The 18,054-nt window shown below is 42.6% G+C and overlaps 1 protein-coding gene across 1 annotated transcript in view; it reads right to left on the bottom strand.

Moving 5' to 3' along the window:
• Positions 1–13,729, bottom strand: part of LOC118642357 (NLR family apoptosis inhibitory protein) — a 35,913-nt gene extending 22,184 nt beyond the window's left edge. Inside the window, exons 1-4 of the mRNA XM_036280092.1 lie at positions 13,597–13,729; positions 11,108–11,675; positions 9,983–10,082; positions 480–561 (exon numbers count right to left, since the gene is read on the bottom strand). Coding sequence (XP_036135985.1) covers positions 480–561; positions 9,983–10,082; positions 11,108–11,672 — 747 coding nt within the window. The 5' untranslated portion in view covers positions 11,673–11,675; positions 13,597–13,729. The remainder of the gene's footprint in view (positions 1–479; positions 562–9,982; positions 10,083–11,107; positions 11,676–13,596) is intronic.
• Between the last annotated feature and the right edge of the window lie 4,325 nt (positions 13,730–18,054).

The raw sequence follows: 18,054 nt of genomic DNA, 5'->3' as shown, positions 1-18,054 counted from the left end.
ATTCTGAGTCACGTTAGCCAATACATTCCGTTTTTTGCTTAAGCTAATTTGGGTTGGGTTTTCCATCACCTGCCACTAGGTAATCCTGACTAATAGTTATAGAGTAACCAGCTAGGAGCCAGTAACTCTGAAGCCCTCTGCGCGACGGTGACAGGGCCCCAGTATCTTATCCAGGCATTCAGATGGGGCAGTCAAGGGAAGCTAGAGGAGGTGGCCTTGGTCAAAGAGGAAGAAACTGTGAGGAAGGCAGACAGACCAATCAAAAGCAAAGCCTGGAAAGAAGATTTAGAAGGGCTCTCATTTAGCAAGAGAATGAGATTTTCTTCACTCTGCCAGATGAGAAATAGGGGTAGGAAAGTAGGGAAGAAGAAAGTAGAGTCCATGACCACCACCCCCTCAAAAGCCTACCCACTTCTAATTCAGATATCACTAGGTAATCAAAAGCCAACTCGAGGGAAAAAAATGCTGTTGTAAATTACCGTGACACCAACAAATCCCTTGTAGCTTTGAATATACTGGGCAATTTCCTCTGAGGTTTTCTTACTTTGAAGAAATTCACATCTGCAATTAATAAACATAATTAAAATTTATTCCAATACTGTAATAGAGATGTCCTTATCTCTATTATTGCAGTGATGGTTACACCAATGAACATTTTTTAAAACTTGCTGAATTGGCCCAGCTGCTGTGGCTCAGTGGTTGAGTGTTGACCCATGCACCAAGAGGTCGCCAGTTCAATTCCCAGTCAGGGCACATGCCCAGGTTGTGGGCCAAATTCCCAATGGGGGACATGCAGGGGGCAGCCAATCGATGTCCTCTCTCATCAATGTTTCTATCTCTCTCTCCCTCTCCCTTCCTCTCTAACACCAATAAAGAAAAGATAAAAATAAAAAACTCACTGAATTGTACACTTAAAATTGGTGAATTTTATTAAACTTTAATAATACTGTCAAAAGATTTATCCCAAAACTTATTTAAGAGAATCATCATTATTTTCACATAATTATTCTTTATTTCTATTAGTGACAACATGAATAATTTAAAATTAAATCTTCAGATTATCTTTTCTCTTGAAACAAAATATATAATACAACCAAAGGGACTAATTTACAGTAATACATAGGCTGGAGTTTTTGTTAATTAAACTATGGAGAATAAAACTAGTTCCTGTAACCATATGAAAGTTACTGGTAATAAGAAGAACTATGTAAAATAATATATTTCATCTACTGAACAAAACACATCACTGTTCACTAAAAAAATAGAAATTTAGAATTTTTTAGAAACAGTATATTAAACACCATTTAAAGATCACATTTCTTTCCACAATAGAGGAGCAATTTTTTTTAAATATGTTTTATTGACTTTTTTTTTTTTTTTTGAGAGAGTGAGGAAGAGAGGGAGAGTGAAACACTGATCGGTTGTCTTCCAAATGCACCCTGACCAGGGATCAAACCCGCAACCTGGGTATGTGCCCTGACTGGGAATCAAACCATTGACCTTTCAGTGCATGGGAAGATGGCTCAACCAACTGAGCCACACCAGCCAGGGCTAGAGAAGCAATTTTTAAAACCCTCTAATTCAAATTTAAGGTTTCTAGTGGTGGTGTAGTAACAAATGCGCTGGGAATTAGGCCAGAACATTAGTCCCAGTTCTGCCACTCGGGGAAGTGACCAATCTTGCCAACATTCTCTTCCAATCATATTAGAACATGAACTCCATTCAAGATCATATAGAGCCACCACTCTGGACAGCCAGGGTGTGGAGGAGAGACTGTTCCACAGCGAGACTGTGGACTGCCCTACAAGCTGAACCCAGGCCAGGACAGAGGCTGCTTTCCACGGGCCCCCTCTTAGAGACTGATTGTAATCAATGTTTATTCTGACATAAATCAGCACCCCTGCAACATGCTGGTCCCTGGAGCAGGTTGTTGTCCTGACTTGGTCAAGCATGTAATTTCCATATGCGGTGGCATTCACGTACTAGTTCTGTACAACCCCTCTTTACTCCCTATATAACTCTCTGGCACCTGCTAAGTGGTGTGGGGATCCATCTTACCTTGCTGCTGCCCATGGCATGCCTCATATGTAAGTTTCCCTTAATAAACTCCATTATGCCCTGGCCGGTTTGGCTCAGCGGTTAGAGCAACAGCCTGCGGTCCAGAGAGAACCAGGTTCGGCTCCCACTAAGGGCATGTACCTCAGTTGCAGTTTGTCCCCGGCCCTGGTTGGGTCATGCAGGTGGCAACCTCTCAATGGGCCCCTTTCACGTTGATGTTTCTCTCTCTCTCTATCTCTCCCTCCCACTCTATCTGAACAAAAAATGGAAAAATGTCCTTTGATAAGGATATAAATAAATAAATAAATAAATAAATAAATAAACAAACAAACAAACAAACAAACTCCATTAATTACCAGACTGGAGTGGCCAGCCTCTTTCTTCCATCTTTCCTTGCCTTCCACTGCTGGAGGCAGACTTTCAGTCTCTGGGCTTTTCCCTGGGTCTGTGTGTAGCAACACAGGGTCCCCAGTATGCAGGTGTACAGGTCTTCCCAGCATTGCCTTAAGCCTGCACATAACCTTCCTAGCACATGATGGATGGAGTTGTGCCCTGCCCACATGCTTAGTATGGATTGAGGAGGCACTCAACACATGGTACTTTCTTCAATAAAATCAGCTTACGTTTGTTGATCACTACACTTCAAAAAGTGTAAGAGTACTCTCAGACATGTTGTCCATAGTTTAGAAAAGAAGCAACAAAGCTAGTCCAAGCAGCTAAGGATAGAGCAATCAACAAGACACTTGGGGATTCTCAGTTCTAATTCCACCTCTGAAATGTATTGGCTGACCATGTGCAAACAATGGCAGAGGGAAGGTGCAATGGTCGGTCAACTTCACATAATACATGACAGTTTGTGCAAGACATTTACTCCACAGAACATTATAATCCTCACAACAACCCTACAAACCATGTATTATCACCTGCATGTTTACATATGAGACTCAGAGTAACGTATGTAAGGTCTGGGAGTTAGGAAGCAGCTCTACATATCTCCTCAGCTTCTGCACTCTGCCTTGCCCTTCCCAGCACCAGCAGGTCTTAGCTCCTTCCCTCTCTGAGGCTGGTACTAGACTGATAACTTCTCTCCTATGCATCTTACCTTTCCCTCAGCCCCATGTCAGAGAAGATGTATGAGGGCCACTCCAGACAGGATGTGCCACTCTAGTTGGTACTAGTCATATGATGGTCTGTGTGGATGGTGTCACTGGGAGTTGTCCAGTGTATAACCCAATGACACTAAGCACAGTGGACCTGAGTATAAGTGAAGCCTGAACTGAGGACAGAGCTGAGACAGGTGCCCAGAAGCCACAAATACCGAGCCAGGGCTGATGCTCATCTGGTACATACCCGTGTGGTACATGTCTACACTGAGTATGATCGGTTGGGCCTATTCTGATTAGTCAAGGAGCCAGAGTGACCTTCAAAATATTTAGCAATCTGACTTCAAACATCCCTTTAATTGTCTCATTTGCTTGCCAGGAGGAGCTTTTCTCTCTCTTCCTCCCTCCCCATCTCTCTCTCTCTCTCTCTCCCTTTCCTCTCCTCCTTTGTTCCCTTCCTCCCTCCCACCCACCCCTCACTTTTGCTTTTCAAGTTCAAAATACACATTTGCTTCCAAAAATTTAAAAACAGAAGTGAACAAAGTAAAATATGAAAATCTCTCTCCACTTTATCTCTTTATAAACCCAAACTTAGATAGATCTATTGGCTCATGTCTTTTCATAACTTTTTCTACATATTTTTAAACAAGTCTGTATATAAGTTGAGTGGCTTTACACATTTGTAAGGGCTTACACTATACATTATTTTGTATATTGCTTTTTTCACTTAACATATCATAGACATCCTTTCATTTTTGTGAGCATGGCTGTCCATGTTCAAGATGACTTATAAACATAAATAACTACTCAGTTAACCTGTGGTTGACCTATGATCCAACCAATAACTTCTTTGCATGTAGTAGGTATATAAAAAATATTTGTTAAAGAAACAGAATATGAGCCCTTGCCGGTGTGGCTCAGTTGGTTGGGCATTGTCCCATGTACCAAAGGGTTGCATGTTCAATTCCTGGTGAGGGCACATGCCCAGGTTGTGGGCTTAATGGGGGGGGGGGGGTCGCTGCAGAAGGCAGCCGATTGATGTTTTGATCTCACATCAGTGTTCTCTCCCTCTCCCTTTCTCTATCTCTCTTGCTCTCTCTCTAAAAGTCAATTAAAAATCTTAAAAAGAAATAGAATATGAGCCTGATCACATTGTTAGATCCAACTACTAGGTTATAGGAAATAGAAAAATATGGAATAACACCACAGAAAAAGATTCAGCCAAACCTATAGTGTAGGGAATGTTATAGGACAGATTACATGGTTTCTTTAACAAATAAACGACAAACAAAAGAGGAAAGGAAGGAATCTATCCGTTAAAAATCTTAAATTAAAAAAACTGAATGTAGTATGTAGATCTCATTTGGATTCTGATTCAAATTAACCAACAGTACCTCCAAACTCATTTTATGAGGCCAGCATAATTCTAATTCCAAAACCAGAAAAAGACACTACAATGAAAGAAAACTAAAGGCCAATATTCCTGATGAACATAGATGCCAAAATCCTGAACAAAATACTAGCAAATCAGATCCAGCAATACATCAAAAAAATTATTCATCAGGACCAAGTGGGATTCATCCCAGGGATGCAAGGCTGGTACAATATTTGCAAATCAATAAATGTGATACACCACATAAACAAAATGAAGAATAAAAACCACATGATCATATCAATAGATGCTGAAAAAACATTCGACAAAATCCAGCATCCATTTCTGATAAAAACGCTCAGCAATGTGGGAATAGAGGGATCATATCTCAACATAATAAAGACCATATATGAAAAACCTACAGCCAACATCATACTCAATGGGCAGAAACTAAAAGCATTTCCCTTAAGAACAGGAACAAGACAGGAACGTCCACTTTTGCCACTCCTATTTAACATTGTACTGGAAGTCTTAGCCACATGAAGAAAAAATAAAAGGGATCCAAAGTGGAAAGGAGGTAGTGAAACTGTCATTATTTGCAGATGACATGATATTATACATAGAAAACCCTAAAGACTCCATCAAAAATCTACTAGACTTAATAAATGAATTTGGCACAGTAGCAGGATACAAAATTAACATAAAAAAATCGATGGCATTCTTATACACGAATGATGAACTCACAGAAAGAGAAACTGAAAAAACAATCCCATTTACTATCGTGGCAAAAAAAATTTAAGATACCTAGGAATAAACTTAACCAAAGAACTAAAGGACCTATTTGCAGAAAACTACAGGACATTGGAAAAATAAAATAAAATAAATAGAGGAAGATATAAGAAAGTGGAAGCATATACCCTGTTCATGGATTGGAAGAATTAACATCATTAAAATGTCCATATTACTCAAAGCAATCTAGAGATTCAGTGCAATCCCCATCAAAATACCAACAACATATTTCACAGAACTAGAACAAATACTTCAAAAGTTCATATGAAAGAAAGATCTCTTATCCTTTGAGATGACATGAGGGACCTGGAAAGAATCATCCTAAGTGAAACAAGCCAAACAGAGAAAGACAAGTATCATATGATCTCACTTATTTGTGGAATATAATGAACATAACAGTCTGAGGAATGGAGTAGTCCCAGAGATGTGGAAGTGGGGTACAGACTGACAATCCCCTGAAGAGGGGATGGTGGGGGAGAGATAAACCACAGAACTTATATGCATGTGTGCATGAACAGTGGACATGGACAACAAAGCTGGGGACAGGGCAGGGAGGGAGGGGGAAGGGGGAATCAGTGGGGGGGGGGGAAGGAGAAACATCTGTAACAAAAATTAATTCATAAAAAAATAAAAAATAAAAATAAATTTAAAAAGTTCATATGGAGCCCTGGCTGGTTTGGCTCAGCGGTTAGAGCGTCGGCCTGCGGTCCTGAAGGACCCGGGTTCGGTTTCTGCTGAGGGCGCGTGCCTCGGTTGCAGTTTGTCCCCGGCCCTGGTTGGTTGTGCGGGTGGCAGCCACTCGATGTGTCCCTTTCACGTCGATGTTTCTCTCTCTCTGTCTCTGTTCCTCTCTCTCCCTCCCACTCTACCTGAACGGAAAATGGTAAAGTGTCCTCAGGTGAGGATAAAAAAATAAAAAATAAAAAAACATAAAAGTTCATATGGAACCAAAAACAACCCCAAATAGCCACAGCAATTTTGAAAAAGGACAAAGTAGGTGGGATCACAATACCAGATATCAGATTATACTACAAAGTGACTGTAATCAAAACAGCCTGGTACTGGCACAAGAACAGGCATATAGACCAGTGGAACAGAATAGAAAACCCAGAAATGGACCCAAGGCAATATGCTCAATTAATATTTGACAAAGGTGGCAAGAGCTTACAGTGGAGTAAAGACAGCCTCTTTAATAAATGGTGTTGGGAAAAGTGGACAGCTACATGCAAAAAAAGAAACTACACCATCAACTTACACCATACACAAAAATAAACTCAAAATGGATAAAAGACTTAAATGTGACCCGTGAATCCATAAAAATTCTAGAAGAAAATGTAGGCAACAAAATTTCGGACATCATACGCAGCAGAATTGTCACTGATACATCACCTAAGGCAACAGAAACAAAGGAAAAAATGAACACATGGAACTATGTCAAATTAAAAAGCTTCTGCACAGCAAAAGAAACAACCATCAAAATGGAAAGGCATCCCACTGTATGGGAGAACATCATTGCCAATGATACATCAGATAAGGGGTTAATTTCCAAAATATATAAAGTACTCATACAACTCAACAGAAGGAAGACAAAGAACCCAATTAAAAAATGGGCAGAGGAGCTGAATAGACACCTCTCCAAACAGGACATACAAATGGCCAAGAGACATATGAAGAAATGCTCAACATCACTACTCATCAGAGAGATGCAAATTAAAACAACGAGATATCACCTCACACCTGTCAGAATGGCCGCCATCAACAAATCATCAAACAACAAGTATTGGCGAGGGTGTGGAGAAAAGGGGACTCTGGTACACTGCTGGTGGGAATGCAGACTGGTGGAGCCACTATGGAAAACAATATGGGGTTATCTCAAAAAATTAAAAATTGAACTTCCATTTGACCCAGTGATTTCGCTTCTAGGAATATACCCTAAGAAACCTGAAACACCAATCAGAAAGAATATATGTACCCCCATGTTCATAGCAGCACTATTTACCATAGCTAAGATCTGGAAACAGCCCAAGTGTCCATCAGTAGACGAATGGATAAAAAAGCAGTGGTACATATACACAATGGAGTACTATGCAGCTGTAAGAAAGAAAGATCTCTTATCCTTTGAGACGACATGGAGGGACCTGGAAAGTATTATCCTAAGTGAAACAAGCCAAGCAGAAAAAGACAAATATCACATGATCTCACTTATATATGGAATATAACGAATATAACAGTCTGAGGAATAGGGTAGACCCAGAAACACGGAAGTAGGGTGCAGCCTGACAACCCTCAGAAGAGAGGGTGGTGGGGAGTGGGAAGAGATAAACCACAGAACTTATATGCATGTATGCATAACCAATGGACATGGACAACAAAGCTGGGGACAGGGCGGGGGGGATGGGGCGAAGGGTGTCAATGGGGTGAAAAAGGAGAAACATCTGTAACAAAAATAAAATTTAAAAAAAATTAACCAACTGTAAAGAGAGAGAGGGAGGTGGAGGGACGTGGACATTGAACACTGACTCAGATATTTGATGATATGTATTGAGGAATTAATGTTAATCCTTTTTAGGAGAAATAATAATATTGTGGTTTTATTTCTTTAAGATATTTTAGTATAGCCCGGCTGAAGTAGCTCAGTGCTTGAGCATCAACCCATGCACCAAGAGGTCGCCAGTTCCTTTCCTGGTCAGGGCACATGCCCAGGTTGTGGGCCCAATCCTCAGTGGGGAGACATGCAGGAGGCAGCCAATCGATGTTCTCTCTCATTGATATTTCTCTCTCTCTCTAAAATCAATAAAGAAAAAATATTTTTAAAAAAAGATATTTTAGTATATATCTCTAAAATATAATATCAACAAATGACATATGATGTCTGAAATTGACTTTAATATAATCTGGTTATTATTATTTCTGGGGGAAAGGTGGGTGAGAGATGGATGGAATATGACTTGGCCATATGTTAATAACTATTTATTATACTATTCTCTCTACCTTTGAAATTTTCCATAATGAAAGTTTTAAAAATTGTAAAGGGAATGAATATGTATTTGGTAGATACAAAGTCATGTAGAAAATACTAGTAAATATAGCATTAAAAATAATTAAAATACACTTCATTTTCTAAGCAGGGAACTAAAGACCACTGCAACAATCAAAACTCTGAGTTTTTATGTATTTTTTTTTTTTATCCTCACCAGAGGACATTTTTCCATTTTTTGTTCAGATAGAGTGGGAGGAAGAGAGAGAGAGAAAGAGAAACATCGACGTGAAAGGGACACATCTAGTGGCTGCCACCCGCACGACCCAACCAGGGCCGGGGACAAACTGCAACCGAGGTACGTGCCTTTAGTGGGAACCAAACCCAGGTCTCTCTGGACCACAGGCTGATGCTCTAACCGCTGAACCAAACCGGCCAGGGCAAAAACTCTGAGTTTTTTGTTTTTTGTTTTTATCCTCACCCAAGAATATTTTTCCATTTTTTTGTACAGATAGAATGGGAGGGAGAGAGAGGAAGGGAGAGAGAGTGAGAAACATCGACGTGAAGGGACACATCGAGTGGCTGCCACCCGCACGACCAACCAGGGCCTGGGACAAACTGCAACCGAAGTACGTGCCCTTACCCTTAGCGGGAACCGAACCGGGGTCTCTCCGGACCGCAGGCCGACGCTCTAACTGCTGAGCCAAACTGGCCAGGGCACTCTGAGTTTTTTTTTGTTTTTTGTTTTTTTGTACAGACAGAGTAGGAGGGAGAGAGAGGAAGAGAAAGAGAGGGAAACATCGATGTGAAAGGGACACATCGAGTGGCTGCCACCCGCACGACCAACCAGGGCCAGGGACAAACTGCAACCGAGGCACGTGCCCTTAGCGGGAACCGAACCCGGGTCTTTATGGACCGCAGGCGGACGCTCTAACCGCTGAGCCAAACCGGCCAGGGCACTCTGAGTTTTTTTTAAAAAAACCTTTTTTGTTTGGTATGTAATCAGCAGTACGTAAAACAATTTGTAATAAGGTTTTAAACATTGTTTTACTTTTCGACTTCCTTTATATGCCATTTTACATCATCCCTATGTGAATATTCTTATTTATCAATTAGGGCAGATCCCAAAACGTCTACTTGGCAAAACATGCCTAAGTATTTAGGATCATAAAACAACATTTAAGAAACTGTTTTTATAATATGTGATTCAAAATTTCCATGATGTAATCAGGTCTTTCTTGCTGAAAATAAATGCTGGAATAAATTCTGGAATGTTTCAGTTTTTAATAGGGAAAAAAAATCAAAACTGAAGATGCTACTCCATGAAGGTGACCCTTGCCTTTAGTTTTGTTTTGTCTTTAAAAAAGGGGATGGACCCTGGCCGGTTTGGCTCAGCGGTTAGAGCGTCAGCCTGCGGTCCTGCGGTCCAGAGAGACCCGGGTTCAGTTCCCGCTAAGGGCACGTACCTCGGTTGCAGTTTGTCCCCGACCCTGGTTGGTCATGCGGGTGGCAGCCACTCAATGTGTCTCTTTCATGTCGATGTTTCTCTCTCTCTCTTCCTCTCTCTCCCTCCCACTTTATCTGAACAAAAAATGGAAAAATGTTCTCAGGAGAGGATAAAAAAAAAAAAACACCAAAAAATAAAAAATAAAAAAGAGGATGTGGGGAGGGTTGTCTACTTACTTGGGGAACCACTTTGCATGTTCCTTCCAAGGATCATCTCCTTCTTCCCAATTTCCTAAACATCCACCACAGGAGAAACACTGCACAGCGTCCCGTTTCCCTACATATGAAGGAAAACATTTAGACTGCCTAGCAAAGGCACCGTGGGGTAGTCCAGAAGGTGTGTGTCTGGGAGTCGACTTCTCTGCGTGTGAATAAGACATGTGCCAACACGTCTGTCCACTCACACTGTCATCTGCTGAATCTCCATCCACCGCCTTGATGCTCTAAAAGACCATTTTCTAAGCCTAGGACCTCACCCCTCCGCCACAGCCATACTTCACATATAGAACTCTAACCTTTTTACTCAATATGCCTGCCACGTGTTCCCAGAGCTGGTGTTTTGCTATTTGAGCTCTCAGAGCTGAAGCAGTGGAGAAGCAGAGAAACCCCAGAACTCAGGAACTTCTGTGGACACTTAGGCATTTTTTAAAACATTTTGAGCCTCGATGAACTCAACTGTGAGATGAGGGGAGGGGGCAAGTTTACTGGACTAGACTAGTGCCTAATCCGAGCCTAGCTCCAAGTAGGTACTCAGTAAAAGACAGCAGTTATTGTTATTACAATTATTATTGTTATTACAATTCTCATTCACGTCCATCATAACATTTATGGCATGGGACAAGTCAAAGGGCAGTTTTCTTAAATGCAGTTTGCCCGATACATTGGAGTTAGCCCTAAGATTAAAACCAACCAACCAATGAACAAAAAGCCCCTCCAATATCGCAGCAATTAAGAGAATCAAAGGAAGATCTTATAGGAGCAATAAAAGGAAAATGTGGAAGGAGACTGAGGTCCAACTGACCTCATGATTTATTTTAAGGACCTTAAGAATGTTGTCAGTATTGTCTAAGGTCCAAATTTAAGAAGTAACTGTCTAATTTTATATATATTTGACAAATTAACATACTGTACGAAACATAAAGCTAAAGTAAAATTACTGAAGTTGAGTTTTAATAAAACAAACCTTGTACCTAATACAATATATTTAACCAGTGAAGAAAGACTCACAAAATATTGCACCTGAAATGTGGAACCTAAACTCAAAACTCCAGAGAAATACTTCAGAAAATGATTTCAAACTACCTGTGAAGACAAAGCCAGCCACTGAGAGCTCCCTTGGGGATGTCCCTTGGGCATAAAATGGCCAGTCTTTGAAGGATTCCAGTCTGGCCTCCTCTTCTTGGTACTTTGCTTTGTCTCCTCTCAGCTTCTCAGGGTTCTTAACTCTGATGTCATACTTGGCAATGTTGCCAACATCTTTGCCCAAAAGGAAGTCACAGTGCGGACGAAACTTCTTGTGGTGTTCTATGGGGCGTCTCCGGAGGCTGGTGGAAAACAGGATTAAGCTACAGCAGAAGCACTGCACCCCGGATGTCATGCCAGTGAAATAGAAGCCAGCTGCTGCCATCTCCGTCGGTGCCCACGAGCTGTAGGAGTCATAGGTCACAAAAGTCTTTAACCTTTTGGCTTCGCTGCGCATTTCTGAGTTAAAGCCTTTCTGCATTTTTTCTCGTTCTTTCTGCGCCTCTTCTTCCAACTTCTTGAGCATCTGCATCATGTCCACGTGCAGCAGGGCAGACATCTCCGGGACGGAATCGTAGTCATACTCGAAAATCGGCTCCTCAGCGGCCTCCTCCCGAGTGGCCATTATCTGAGAAGGGAAAGGAAAGCAGGTTAACGGACATTTCCACTTGTTAGACTTAGTCCTGAGATCTCTTTCTTCAACCCTTTTGTTCTTCCTGTCTCATTTCTTCTGCATAGTACCGACATCTGTGCGTTATTCAGCCTGCACTGGAGCAGGTGTGCCAGGAGGCCTGGGACCGCCTCTCGCTTCAGCCCTCCCAACAGTCAGGTCTCCCTGCAGTCCAAGCGGCTGGAGACCCTCTCGCCACGCATCACTCGTCACTTCCCTCAGTGTAGTCAGATAGCAAGTCCTCAGAGCACTCCTTGCTTCCTCAAGGCTTCGGGAGCCTCAGGAGCGCTCCATGCGCCCCACAGGTGGATGAGAGGGTTCCACCTGACAGGGGTGTTTTATGTGCTCCCGCCTTTACCCAGCTCAGCTGGTCTGCAGCTGGCCCATCTGCCCACATTTCCGCACAAGTGGCAGGGAACAGAAGGTCTTGATTAAGACCAAGCCGCGCCCTTCGTCTCGCAGCCCTAAGGCAAGGAAAGCGCCCTTGGTCAGGGTGCGCAGGTCCGTTTCAGCGGGGCCCTCCGGCGGCGCCTGCATCAGTCCGCAGCAGGGGTCCTACGCTTCGGATTGATTAGCTCCTTTGTTTGGTTCTCTTGCACCTTCTCCCTGCAGACTCTACAGTGTAGAGCCTCTTGAGTGGTTATCTATCGGGTGAGGGTCTCGTTCTGACCAGAAGAAATACCTGCCCACCTCTTCTTTGGCCTCATGGCCCTTCCCTTCGCGGAAGGAACCGGCCCAGGCTTGGTGGTCTTGGCAGCCTAAGGCTCTTAGTTACTTTCATTTTTGCCAAAGCAACGAAAACCAGCTGAGGTACAGTGCTCTTGGCTGACTTCCCCTCTATCTGAATTTCTGTTTTAATTCACTTCGCTATTGCCTCTGGCTCTAGAACGACCTGCGTTAACCTCCATTGCTGTCCTTTCCCTCCCGTCAATAGGTCCATAGTTGAATGAATTCAAACCAGGGATTCCTTCCTCAGCAGCCAGCTGCCACCAGTGGTTCTTCGTCTTTCTCCCACTTTTCATCTTTCTTTCTGCCAAACAAAGCCTTAGCCATTATGTAAATTGTAAAGCCCCAAACTGTTCCAATGATCTCATTCCCAGTGCTATCTTCAACAATTACACAGGCCTGGGTAATTGAAAAAACTCACAGGCCTCTACGTAGTATGCTTACATAGGACTAGAAGACAGGTAAAGGATAAGATACAAAACTAAAAATAAAAAACAGGCAGTCATCAGAGAGGTCTCAGAGTCCAGGCCCAGTTCCTGGGGGCCTTTCTCAGCCACACAGGCTGTGCCACATTTTAGGTAATGAACAACCTAGGTATAGCAAGATACTTGGGTCTTGGGAAACCACAGTCTCTTCTGACAAGGGGTCTTTTATACCCCTCTGGTCATGTGGGCCAAACCAGGCTGCATGACCAGTCTCAAAACCAAAAAAGCTGATACCAGCTGCCCCCTGGTCTGTCTCAGACCCCAGCACAGGGCTACATTAATCACTGCTTAGTAAATTCCATTCAGATTTGGCCCAGGGACAGCACCCTGGCTCCAGGCCTGCCTGGACATAAATAAGCACAGGGTTTCAGCAGACCAGCTGGGATCAGTTTCGCTGGTTCAGTGGTCAATTGTGCTCATCTGGAGGCCACTTCGGGGGAGGAGATAGCTCCAGGACACTCTCCAGATTTCATGTCCTCTGACGACAAGAGCTAAGAGTGCCAACTGAGTACGTCGTGGATCTAGGATTTAAACCCAGGACCGGGTGATGATAGTACCTGTCCTCTTGCCTCCAGAGAAACAAAAATAAGAGAAATAAGAGAAATTAGAGGGTCATAACTTCAAGTGTGGAAGAAAAGCACCTTTGCCAGAGACGGTAATTTACTTACCTAGAGGTTTACCCAGAGCCCCGGGCAAATGGAAGGAGTAGGGTGGCCTGAGTACAGATGTTCTGTCCTTCAACGGAGCCAGGAGAAGATATTTAAGGAACTAAAACTGAAAACAAATTGCAGTTCACTGAGAAGTTACCAGTAAACGCTCTGAGGTATTAAGTCAAAAGGGCTTAGTCAGGACCCAGAAGAAATGACAAAACCTACCACGTCCCACCACAGGAGGAAGTGTTTTATTCTAAGCAGTTACAACTGGTTAATGCTTACAGTGCTAGTACGAGTCTTATTTCTTTGATGGTGATAGTTTCTATCTTTCTGGTATCTTTTAGGCTTTTCTCTTTTATCCTTGGGGCTATAAACTTTCAAAATGTTGTGTATAGGTTTGGGTCTTTCTACATTCATTGTACTGGGCACTCAGTTGGCCTTTTCAGTCTGAACACGTGGGTATCCCTTCAGCCCTAGGTCATTGTCTTTTTTTTTTTCCTTTACTGATTTTTTAGAGAGAGAGGAAAGGAGAGGAAGAGAGATAGAAACATCGATGAGAAAGAACATCGATTGGCCGCCTCCTGCATGCCCCCCACTGGGGATCGGGCCCACAACCTGGGCATGTGCCCTGACCTGGAATCAAACTGGCGACCTCTTGGAACATGGGTCGATGCTCAACCACTGAGCCACACTGGCCGGGCAGGCCACTGTCTTCTATAATTTTCTTTGATAATTTCCTACCGTCTGCTATTCTCTTTTCACTCTTTCTGGAATTCCCACCATTTAGGTAGGGATTTAGTTAATCACCTCAATTCTCTTTTTTCCCTCATATATTCTTAGTGCTTTTGCTCTGCTTTCTGGGACACTTCCTCTCCATTATCTTCCAACTCTCCAATAGTTATTCTTAATTTCAGCCATTATAGTTTACATTTCCCATAGCTCTTTTTTGTTCTCTGACCTTTGTTTTCATGACATCTTCTTCTTATTATTATTATTATCCTCACCTTAGGACATTTCAGCAATTATTTTCAGATAGAGCAGGAGGGAAAGCGAGAGAAATATCTATGTGAGAGAGACACATTGAGTGGTTGCCACCCACATGACCCCAACCGGGGCTGGGGACAAACTACAACCAAGGTACATGCCTTTAGAAGGAACTGAACCCAGGACTCTCCTGTCTAACCGCTCTAACCGCTGAGCCAAACCGGCCAGGGCAACATCTTATTATTTTTTTAACCAACACAATCTTTCTGAATCTTTCCTATGCTACTGTTGAATGACGAGATGAAAAGAATTTAATAATGAGTTCGCTGCCCTGATTCAGGGAGAACAGTCCGTGGACGGAGTGCAGTGCCACACAGCAGGGGAGCGCTATTCCCAGGGGTTCAGGCAAGAGCGAGTTTCACCCAGAAGAGGCAACGGGAACAGGGCAGGACTGGCTAGGCGGGCGGGGATGTCCTTAGAGGACAACAGTCCTATTTCCTAGGGGAAGGTAGACTAGCTAAAGCTGAATTGGAGGATTGTGATTGGTGTATGTTAGGTTTCCATGACAGATGTGTCCCGTAAGTGCAGGCCGACAGGTTTAGATTTGTGACTTGGGCCAGACCACCAGGGTGGCCTCCATTTTGTGGGTCCTGATAAGCAAATTAACTTCATCAATACTAAGGTTTAGTTCTAAATTTATGTCCTAAATTTTCTGTTTTCTCCAAGGCTAATGCCATTTACCTGGGTGTTTATTTTTCACATTACCAGCCATCCTCAAGTGTATACTGATTCTGGGTTTTCCATTCATGTTTAAGAAGTAGCCGATTAGTCAGAATTATGGTTAAAAATCTAATTAAAAGCCACATAACTGTGACTTGAACATAAGCCCTTTCTTTACTTTATGGAGGTCAGATGGGGAGCCAGGATTTACCAGGAGAAGTCCTGATGGCAGAGGAACACAGGGGGACATTGTTTCCTGTGACCTGTAAGACAGAGCCAGCAGCCGAAAGCACACTCGGGATGTTGCTGGAGGGTAGAATGACCAGTTGCTGAAGGATTCTTTGTTTGCCCACACTAGCTCCTCTAAGTCAGCTGAAACTGTTTATTCATTTAAAAAAAAGAGAATCATCTAACTTTTTCCTCAGGTTTAACCCCGTCTATGAAATAGTCTGATGGTGGGGTAGAGGGAGCCAGCTGTCCCGTGCACAAATTTTAAATTAGGCCCTCGATTTTCAGCCTTCCCCTCATCCCTGCCTGCTTCTTACCTGGCATGCAGAATCCCCAGGTGCTCCAGGGTTCCACGCAGGGTAAGCTGGTCTCCCACAGGTCATGTGTGTATTCAGGCTGTGGTTTCCTTTGGCCTATTTTATTGGTTACTATTCCATTTGAGTTTCCACCTTTCAAGAATTGGTTAAAATATTGACCTATGTGCCGATGGTCATGTCCTGCTTTCTTAATTTTTCTGGGTTTATACTTTTAAAAATCATTTCAATATTGTATAATTATTATAAAAAATAAGAACTAAAATTTATTTAGAGACTACAACTTGCCAGACACAGTTCTACACACTTTAGATATGTCCGAGTAATCCCTTTGACCGTCTAAACAAAGTAGCATGTTATTTCCATTTTACAGATGAGGAAACTCAGGCAGATAGGGGTTCAGATTAACCAGGGAGTCTGGCTGCAGAGTCTGCACTTCTAACCATTATGTTATGCTGCCACAAAGGCTAGATTTTAAGGAAAGGCAAACCCAGGTGTCCCAGAAAGATCATTCCCTCCCCAGTTTGGTATTTGAGCAAATTGCTGAGTTAGCAAAGCTTCTTCTAGCTGTTACCAGCAGCCCTAGCTAAGCTCGGGCTCAACAAGGCCATTTACCCAGCCAAGAAGCACTCACTGTTAAATAGTTGAGCAGGTGTTCACTGGCCCCTCCTGACTTTTGTATTAACATGTATAACGTTACAGGGACAGCGTTGCTTTGAAGCACTTTCCATGGTGCACCCAGCTGCTACCTCTCCACGTGGCTGACCTGCTGCCGTCAGGAGACCTCCCTTTTCATCTATGATGCTGTTGTGTGTACTTCTGTCCAATGCACATTACCTCTGTTATTATACCTTGTGGATTTTGTTGGCCTTATGATTTGAATTTTGTTTACTATTCTATTTTTTAAATGTTTATTGATTACATATAGGACTCTTTCCAGTCCATTTTTAATATGATTATAAATCCTCTTAAATTTTCTTTCTTTCTTAAACCTCACATGAGGATATTTTTCCATTTTTTTGTTTGTTTTTTTTGTTTTCTGGTAAGTGCCCCTAGCGGGAACCGAACCCGGGACTCTCTGGTCCACAGGCCAAGGCTACAACTGCTGAGCCAAACCGGCCAGGGCAGGATATTTTTCCACTGATTTTTCAGACAGAGTGGAAGGGAGGGAGGGGGAGAGATGAGAGAGAGAGAAACATCAATGTGAGAGAGACACATGATCTGTTGCCCTCCACATGACCCCTACTGGGGTCAGGGATCGAACCTGCAACCCAGGTACATGCCCTGGACCAGGAATCAACTGAGACCCTTCGGTCTGTGGGCCGACGCTCTAACCACTGAGCGAATTGGCCAGGACTCCTCTTAAATTTTCTAAGTAGATATTTGTATTATCTGAATATTATGACAGTTTTGTCTTTCAGTCATTTCATTTTCTGTCTTGTTGCATTGATTCTATCTTTTTATATAAGGTGATAATAGCTTAATAAGGTGATAATAGCTATCCTATCTTATATTTTTAAGTTTATTTTTTTCCCATCACCATTTATCCCCCTATCTCCTCTTTCACCTCCACCCACCCACCCCCGCCACAATCACCACACTGTTGTCTGTGTCAATGACTCCTTTTTTTTTCTCTTTCGCTCCATCCCTCCACTACCCTTCAGCCCCTCTCCCCGCAACAGCTATCAGCCTGCTCTCTGTGAGTCTGTCTCTGTTTTGCTTGTCAGTTAATTTTGTTCATTAGATTCCACACATGAGTGAAATCATATGGTACTTGTGTTTCTTTGACTGGCTTATTTCACTTAGCATAATGTTTTCTAGGTCTATCCATGCTGTCGAAAAGGGTAAAATCTCCCTGTTTTTTATGATCGAGTAGTATTCCATTGTGTAAATGTATATCCCATCTTATTCTTGACTTTGGTAGGGATTCTTCTGAAGTTTGACCACTAAGTGATGTTTGTTGTAGATTGTTAGTGGGTACTCTTTATCAGTTGAAAGAACTTCCCCTTTACTCCCAGTGACACTGAGACTTCTGATGGCCTTCATTGAAAAAAGACCCCAAATCACCTCTATGTGGCAGGAAGGGGTATAAATCCCCAAAGAGGGGAACTAAATTACCGAGTAGCCAAAAACAGAGATGCAAACACATATATAGTTTGTGGGAGTGTAAAATGATGCAATCTTTGAAAAACAGCTGGGCAGCATAATGTAAAGTAAATATGCATTT

Source organism: Molossus molossus, unplaced genomic scaffold, assembly GCF_014108415.1.
Source record: "Molossus molossus isolate mMolMol1 unplaced genomic scaffold, mMolMol1.p scaffold_m16_p_3, whole genome shotgun sequence".
Taxonomy (NCBI): domain Eukaryota; kingdom Metazoa; phylum Chordata; class Mammalia; order Chiroptera; family Molossidae; genus Molossus; species Molossus molossus.
This window is presented reverse-complemented; position numbering and strand designations above follow the sequence as displayed.